The 9,099-nt window shown below is 42.1% G+C and overlaps 1 protein-coding gene across 1 annotated transcript in view; it reads left to right on the top strand.

The window, feature by feature from the left end:
* LOC121916068 (transmembrane immune signaling adaptor TYROBP) overlaps window positions 1-9,099 on the top strand; it is a 13,697-nt gene that overhangs the window by 2,495 nt on the left and 2,103 nt on the right. Inside the window, exons 2-3 of the mRNA XM_042440815.1 lie at window positions 3,544-3,561; window positions 6,997-7,137. Of these exons, the coding sequence (XP_042296749.1) occupies window positions 3,544-3,561; window positions 6,997-7,137 (159 nt within the window). The remainder of the gene's footprint in view (window positions 1-3,543; window positions 3,562-6,996; window positions 7,138-9,099) is intronic.

Genomic DNA, 9,099 nt, shown 5'->3' with positions numbered 1-9,099 from the left:
TATTATTATTATTATTATTATTATTATTATTATTATTATTATTATTATTATTTTAGCTGGTTAAATTATAACACAGTAGGAAACTAAAACAAGATCTTGGGAACATTTTGTAGATTACATGCCCAGAATACCCCAGCCAGAATAGTCTGTGGTCATATTGACTGAAGGACTCTGAGTAGTCCAAAAAGTGGGGATGGGTATAAATTTTGAGCTGTATTTGTTTTAATTTTTGCCAAGTACCGTACCAAACTGGGGGAAGGCAGGAAAATAATGATGGCGATGAAAATTTTGATGGTGGTGGTGGCGGCTGGCAGTTTGCTTGGGACTTTGTTATTGCGTGTCCTCGAGTTGTTCCTGATTTATAGCAACTTATCACAGTTTTCTTGGCAAGATTTATTCAGAGCTGGTTTGCCACTGCCTTCCTCTGAGCCTGAAAGAATGTAACTTGCCCAAGGTATCCCAGCGGGTTTCCAGGGCTGAGTGGAGATTCAAGCCCTGGTCTCCAGGTTCCTAGTCCAGCATCCAAACCACTAAACCACACTGTCATGGGATTTAACATCTTTATAAATGGCCTTACATGTACACGAAGCAGAATTTAGTAGTTTTGCAACATCCATATTAACTTAGAGGCTGCTGTGCTGTTACAGTATATGAATGTCCATTACACAATGGTAGCCAGTGGAGTGACTGATGCACCATGCCCCAATGTGCAAAGTCATGAAAGTGTATCCAGAGACTGGCTACAAAGTGTCAAAGCACAGCAAGTGCACCCGATGTTTTATCAGAAATCCCCAGTGCACATTGGAGCACATTTACAAGTGGCTGGATGCACATCTTTACAATTCACTTATAGGCTTTCTGCAAGGTAGCTACAAATGTGTAAAGTCATAAAATATAGACCAGTGATGGCGAACCTATGGCACGCATGCCAGAGGTGGCACTCAGAGCCCTCTCTGTGAGCACATGTGCCATCGTCCCAACACAGAGTTTGCCAGAGTTTGGTACTAGAAAGCCAGAGGGACATGGCGCTTTGCAATAAATAAGTGGGTTTTGGGTTGCATTTTGGGCACTCGGCCTCGAAAAGGTTCACCATCACTGATATAGACTCTGTTGTCAGACCTTGGCAAAGAAGAAGGATATTTTTTTTCATCACCATCTGTTTATTAGTAATAATTTTTATTAAACCAAGGAAAATAATGACAGATAAGGAAATAGAAAGAACATTGAGAGAGAAGCAATAATAAGACGTGATTTAAAATGATATCTAAAATCAACTTTGAGATGGAAGAAAGTTAAATTCGGAAATTCTGTTTGCTTTTTTGTATGTGTTTCTTTTCCGTTTCTTTGTTGTTTACTAAGGTTTATAGTTTGGCTATTGTTTAAGTATGGTTTCTTTAGTGATATTAATCTTGTGTGTGTGTGTGTGTGTGTGTAATTTATTTATTTATTGTTTTTCTATTTTTCTTTTCAAATTTAATTATCATGATACATTTGTTTTAGAAAAAAGGAGCTGCATGGATTGTCCTGCAGGTGCTACATAATTTTTTTAATATTGGAGAATTGTTTTACTAAGGCACTGAGCAGATGGAGAGGAAAAAGCCAGATTGCTCCTGGGTTTTCTCGAAGTGGGTGGAACCTCCTCTGTCTACATTGCCCACAATGAAAGGGGGGAGAGGCAAACACCCATGGGCAGTCTGCACCATGCAGTGTCAAGCCATACCACTCCATTATTTTTGTGTGTGCATACTAGTTGCCTGCTAATTACCTCCCTTGTCTTCTCCAGCTGGCATCCAATGCGATGCCCCAAGACTGGCCATGCAATTGAACGAGTGATACACCACCCAAGCAGTGCACCCATGCGCCCAGTGACATGTGATATAGTTATAACACTATGGAGATAATCAGACAGGGATGGAACAGGGATGGGATTCCTTTCGATCACACAAAACCATTTCACAGAAGTTGCGCTTATCCTGTCATTATCCTGTCATTGAAGTGGAATTGTATTAACGCAAATTCAGGTTAATACAAAAATGGCAGGACAATTTCACTTCAAGGATGAGACGATGGCGTTTATCACACGTGGCACTTACCGCTGCCCAAACGTTGCTGAAATGTTGCCCAAATGTTTCAGAAGCCCCGGAGGTGGGATCATCTGTCGCACTTCTGAAATGTCATAGAGGCTTCCCACTTTCTTTCCATGCTTGCCATGAAACAGATTCTTTTTAAGGAATGGATATATTTTCTCTTTCACACACACACACCACACTGGAGGCACTGAGTTGCACATATATGCTTTTATCTACTTTCCTACTCTTGCAATTCAAAGTAGCCTCAGCATTGCGGTCAACTTGACATGATTGTATCTGTTTCCTTTTATTATTTTGAGGTGTTGTGCAGATTACTAGCCTGCACTGTTTGTTTTCTGTCCAGTAATTCTTCATCTTGAAAGTGCAGAAACTGTGAATATTCTCAGCACAATAGCCCTATCCTGACAAGAGGAGAGGGATGGTTTTAAAAGCGCTACCACCACCTTGAAGTTTCTAGCCTTTTAACTTCTAAAGATAATATAAAAAACAATAATATTCAAAATGCAAGAGCGAGAGAGGGATCGAATCTCTATTATATATAAGAAAAAAGTGTTGTAGTGACTTCCCCATAACCACAAACAGAAGGAGAAACATGTTAAGGGACTGGCTTTGGCGCAGCTTCCAGCCTCTTAGGAGGCATGCATCATTTAAACAGCATACCTCCAAAGTGACCCAAAGCAGCTTTATTTTGGCCTGTCTGTTCAGGCCCTAAGATTTTATGATATTGGAGAAATCCAGAGGGTGATACAGAAGAGATCTCAGGAGTGGCAATTGTTGTTTTTCAAATGTTCAGAGGTGCCTGGGAATTTCAGTCTTCCCATGCAACTGGAGAGGAGGCCTTTCGTCACAAAAGTGGTGGAATATGTGCGGATAAGTGGTACATGATGGAGTCAGGCAGGGAGAAGTATGTATCCTTTGTAAGAAAAATGGAAGTAGAGGAACCAAGCAGCATGACCGAAGTTCCAAAGTGATCCCCTTTCTGCCCTCCCAGAGGCCAGAGTCAAACTCATTTTGGTTTGTCCCACTCTGTCCTAATTAGTTAGACTAGCTTTAAGTTGGAAATTTTAGCAGTTCCCAGACAGCAGCACTTCTGCTTCTTATTCAAGGATTTTTAATTTCTTCCCTTAATCAAACATGTTGTTGTGTGCTTTCAAGTCATTTGCAACTTCTGGAGTCCCTAAAGAGAAAGTATCATGGGGTTTTCTTGGCATGGCATGCTCCAAGGAGGTTTGTCATTGCCTTCCCATCAGGCTGAGAGAGAGTGTGGTTCCCCTAAGCTTTATTTCTATAGTTGAACAGGAATTTGAACCATAGTATCCTGGTATCTTACTCCAACACTGAAAACGACACTCAAGCCACACAACATGGCTTGAATGGAAACAAATCAAAGGAGGAAACAATCTGAAAAATGTCACCTCAGTAATGGACTAACTCCCATTTCTTTTTCTTGTAGGAGCAGCCCAACAGAGAGGTAAGAGTCTACTTGCACTGCCTTTTGTAATATTTTGAACTACTAACTTTGTAAATCATGGGGACTACTTTGAAACTGTTTTTAATGTAAAGCCAATTAATTATTATATTTTTATGTATTTATTTTATTAAAATATTTATATCCTACCCTATGTCTGAAGTTGTCAGGGTGTTAAACTGCCAGGTCTCAGGGCTGGGCCATGAGACTGGAGAATCTCCAGATTCCAGGTGGGAAATGAGGATGCAACTTCCCTAGTTGGAGCAAGTCAGGGCTCAGGTCCAGGCAAGAGATCACTATGTGAGAAGAAAGAAAGCACTATGTGTAAAACTCCAGCTTAGCTAGAAGAGCAGCAGCAGCAGCTTCCTACAGTTTACAAGGCTAAGGTTGCATTTGCACTGCAAAAATAATCCAGTTTGACACCACTTTAACTGCCCTGGATCAAAGCTATGGAATTCTGGGAATGCAGTTTTGTGAGATATTTAGCCTTCTCTGTCACAGCACTCTGGTGTCAAAACAAACCACAGTTCCCAGAATTCTGCAACACTGAGCCATGGTAGCTAGTGTTGTGAAACTGGATTTTTTCTGCAGTGTGGATGCAGACTTAATTGATTTGTTGCTGCAACTTGCAACAGTTCTTTGGGAGGTTTATGTAGTTAGTGTCCTTCTTCCCTCCCAGTCACTCTGGTGCCAGGCATCACGCTTTGCTCTGCTCGCCATCCATTTTCTGGCTAGAATCAAGTAGATTAGATTAAGGAGCTTATCGCATTAAAACTAAATGAGCTATTCCCAGGCTAATGTGAAATCAGAGTATTATTCCTTTTCACCTAATTAGGGAAACACAATAAGGCAAATTTAAAAGCTTATCGCATGCACAAATATGCCGGTTTACCTCTTCCACATTCAATTCAAGATCCGGGATGCCCCCAGATGTTATCAGACCTAAATTGTCTTCAATCTAGCCATGATGCCACTGCCCAGATGCTTCCAGTGATGCTGCCAAGGCACCATTAGCGCCCTGGGGCATCGCAGTGACATCACATGTGCACCACCCCATATGGATGTGGTGCACACGTGACATCATTGACGTATGCACCATGTGGACAGCGCTGTGTATATGCCATGATGGTGTCGCTGTGACATGCTAGGGTTTGGGAGCGTGCAGTTGTTGCTCAATCCCGAACCCTAAAATCGGTGCCAGCATGCCAATTCCCGCCCGCATGTACTGGGCCTTAGTTAAGACATCCGTCTTAATTTTCAAACAGGAAAATGTGTTCCTTATGTGCATGTGTCTGAATGATAAGCTGTGACTAGCCGTGATTGGTACTTAAGGCATAATGCTTAATAATAATCACTAGGGGCTGTCCATAAGTCTCAGGTTTGGGTCTGGTACCATCCTGAATTGGTTACCCTATGGCTCTGCGTACAATAAATAACAATAATTTTAAAAGACTAAAAGCATACTAAATTATTTATCACTTAAAACCAGACAATTTAAAATCAGTTAAAACAATTTAAAATAGTGCCAACTGTAGCACATATGCAAATTGGATAAAATCATTTAGGCCCCATAAAGCCATACTTTATGGTTTGGCAACAGAATGAAACCAGCATTAACACCAATCAGGCCTCCAAGGGGAAGGTAGTCCATAACAAGGATGCCATAGTCGAGAAGAGCTTCTCCTGTGTCTTCCTACAATGTCTTGCCCACGCGGCCCATATGTCATCTAAGTGTCAGTAGCTGCTTTTATTTTGCATCACAATTTTATTCACTTCTTTATATCACTGTATGACACATCTTGAATCCCATTTTTAGAAGAAAGAAAGGCAGAATATATATCCAAAAAATACATATTTTATTATAATGTCATGGTCCACCCACTAGCGCCTAGTACAAAACATGCTCAGAATTTCATTTTTAAAAACCACTGAGTTGGGAATTTTATTTATTTATTCTATTTTGAGTATCAGAACTGAAGGGAGAATGCAGTCTTTCCATGTAAAAATCTGCCTCTAGTTCCCACACTGTGATGATGAACACATCTGCACCTTCGCATTTGAACAGTATTGTTCAGGGCAGGAAGGAAATCAATGTGTTACTCCTATGGTTAAACAATTGTGGTGATCTACTGCAAATTGCCCAGAAATCCACCAGTAGATCCAGATCTACCTTCTGCCCACTGGGATTGTAAAGTGGACAAACAGATGCTGGGGGAATGTGGAATGAAGAAACGTTTATTTGGCCTATGCAGCCAATACGCCTATATTTAAAACTGGGCAGATGCAGCTTAAACTTTCAGTTCTTTGCTTCCTCTAAATGGCTTCTCTACAAACAATTCAGGAAACTCTTTGGTTCCTACTGTCAGTCACTACACTCATGAATCTGGTCTTGTGGAGTTTTTAAAATGCATTTCTTCCATATTATGTCCTATTCAGAGACACAACACCTGCTCTGTCTTAAATCTGGACTACTAACAAGATCCACACCTGGTTCCTTTAAATAATGCCACAGCATCTGGCCCCATCTGCTAAGGCTCCCGGGTCTTCATATGTGTGTTTTCCTCATTTAGCTGAGCTGGTGTTGTTTATTTGCACGGCATACTATGTGCAACTGTGCATTAATTAAATAGACACCCTGAGACCTTGCCATTCAACAATACACAGATTAACATGCAAATCACTTCCCCCTCAACCATCAGCAATATACCCCACTCTCTTCCATGCCAGTATTCTATGAAGGTGCCAGCCACAGCTCCTGGCAAAACATCAGGGGAAAAAAAACTCTTCTAGAAAGCAGCCTCATAGCCTGAAAAACTCACAAAAAACGATGGATGTGGGCCATGAGAGCCTTCAACTTCACATATGTGCAATTTTGTTTGATGATTAATGTATCATGCTTTATAACATCTCCAGAGGCTAAGGGGCTCTTCAGACTGGCCATTAAGGCTGGCCTGGGGGGTGGAGTCAGCACACCTCAAATCCGCATGCCACTCCACATGGCATGCAACATCAAGGCACTCCTCCGGTGCTGCATCCAGACAATGCAGCTCCAAAGGATCCTTGTATAGCCATGGCACCGTGGCTATCATGCTCTTTCCAGGACACAAAAAGGAGCCACTTTTTGCAGCTCCTTTTCATGCCCCAGAAAGGCTGGATCAGGGCTGCAGCGTGCAGTTGCCATGGCCTCAATATGGCTGAAGATCTGGCTATTTGTACAGCTGCTTAGTTAAGGTCACTCTTGCTACATCACTAGGAAGATTACTACATGTGGCTTTGAAACCATTATTTCAGCCAGAGGGAAAAAAATAGCTTTGGCACTATTTATTGTACAACACTGTTAGCTGCCTTTTGATGATAACACCCCAGGATCCTGAGGCAACCCTAATGATGGGGCCAGGACTGCTTCTCCCATGTCTATCCATTACCATTTCTTTTCAGATTGTGGCAACTGCTACCAGCTCAGTCCAGGTGCCATTGCTGGTGTAGTGCTGGGAGATCTGCTCCTGACTTTGCTGATCGCCTTGGCAGTGTACTACGTGGCCAGCTGCATCTATCAACGGCAGTCAGCAGCCAGCAGTGGTGAGGAGGGAGGGTTTTAGGGGGGGATTTTTCATTCCTCTTGTATATTTGGCCATACGTCTCTGTGGTTGTGTCCCACATATTATGGCAATTTGATAGCACTTGAATTGATGTATATCCATTTTATGGAATTATGGGATTTGCAGTTTGGTGAGATACTGAGAGAGCTCTATAAGAGAGCTCTAGGCTAGTGGTTCTCATCCTGTGGTCCTCCAGATGTTTGGCAGTTCAACTCCCAAAATTCCTGGACACAGGCTGTATGGGCTAGAGCTTCTGGAAGCTATTGTCCAAATCACCCGAAGGACCAAAAATTGAGAAGTGTTCCTCTAGTCCTGTCTCCTGAAGTACAGCACCATAGCTCTCTGCAGAGAATTCTACGTGCCCTTCACTAAACTCCAAATCCCAGGGTTTCAGAGGAAGAATGTATATTAGTGATATCAAAGTAGTGTAACCGTGCCATGTGGATCGATCCTGTTATACATGAGCAGCTGATAGCACATATATGCCAGTAAAGGGACTGGAAACCTGTAGGTTTGTTCCAAATGGGTGTGGACTAACTGTGTGCATGGGAGTAGTAGGTGAGTGTAGAACTGTTGGTCACAAATGCCAGGGCTTGGACAACTACAAAGGGTCCAAGAACTGCACCCATCCCATTTTTCACACACACCCTGGATACTAAGGGCCATTCTCCATGGCAGCCAGTAGCTACCGTATCAGTGGGATGGCAGATGTACTTCAGATAGAATTACATAGTTGGAAGGAGCCTCATGACCCACTGGGTCCAAAAGATCTACAGCTAAATTATCCCAGCAAGTAGCAAACCTTAACATGAATTTTAAAGGAATTATATCCAAAATGCTAAAGTGTGTCTCCATATAGATTCAGCACCATGGACAAGTCCTGTATAGGTGATTAAAATCCAGATTTATCACCCCATAGATACAAGAGCCATCACTTCCTCCATCCACATATTTTTACACAACTAGGAAATTATATTTGCTGTTTTTTTAAAAAAATGCTTATTTGTGGGCCTCCTAAAAGGTGTAATGGGAGAATAAAGTCCTCTGGGGTGCATTTGTCGGTGGTAGTGGTGTGGTTCAGAAAAGTGATGATGTGGTCTCTAAGGAGTCTGAGAGCCCTACAAAAGGCCATGTTGGCTAAGAAAATTTTTGGAGTTGTGATTTTTCCTCCCATGTTCCCATCCTCCTGGAGCTTAAAAAGTTACTTTTATCAATAATTACTAAAATAACACACTGAAGCCACCGATGCCTGAAAGAAACCCTTAGATGACAATTGTCACTTACACCTACCCTGCAAAAACCATCTGTGTACAAAGAGAACATGCTTATAGGTAAAGGTAAAGTTTTCCCCTTAGACAAGATTGTCAAGATGTGTCCGGCCGTAGGGAATGCTGCTCATCTCCATTACTAAGCCAAGGGAGCTAGCATTGTCAAAGACAACTCTGTGAACATGGGGCCAGCATGACTGCACAGAATGCTGTTACCTTCCCACCAAAGTGGGACCTATTTATCTACTTGCACTTTTACATGCTTTCAAATAGCTAGGTTGGCAGAATACTTGGACTAGTGACAAGAGCTCATTCCATCACTAGACCTACCCTCTCACTTACACCTACCCTGCAAAAACCATCTCTGTAAAAAGAGAACATGCTTAGTAGTCATCAAGTGTTCAACTGGAAAATTAAAATGGAGAGTTGAAATGCAGTAAACTGAGAAAGGGTAACTGATACCCTAAATATTAGGCCCCATACAGACAGGTCAAAATAAAGCTGCTTCGGGTCACTTTTGGAGGTATGCTGTTTAAATGCTGCATGCGTACTAAGAGTCCGGAAGGTGCATCAAAGCTGCGCTCTAGTCCTTAGGACTGGATTGTGGCTTTGGTGCGGCTTCTGGACTCTTAGTATGCATGCATCATTTAAACAGCATACCTCCAAAGTGACCC

Source organism: Sceloporus undulatus, chromosome 9, assembly GCF_019175285.1.
Source record: "Sceloporus undulatus isolate JIND9_A2432 ecotype Alabama chromosome 9, SceUnd_v1.1, whole genome shotgun sequence".
NCBI lineage: Eukaryota > Metazoa > Chordata > Lepidosauria > Squamata > Phrynosomatidae > Sceloporus > Sceloporus undulatus.
Note: the sequence above shows the minus strand (reverse complement) of the source record. Positions and strands in the feature narration are given on the sequence as shown.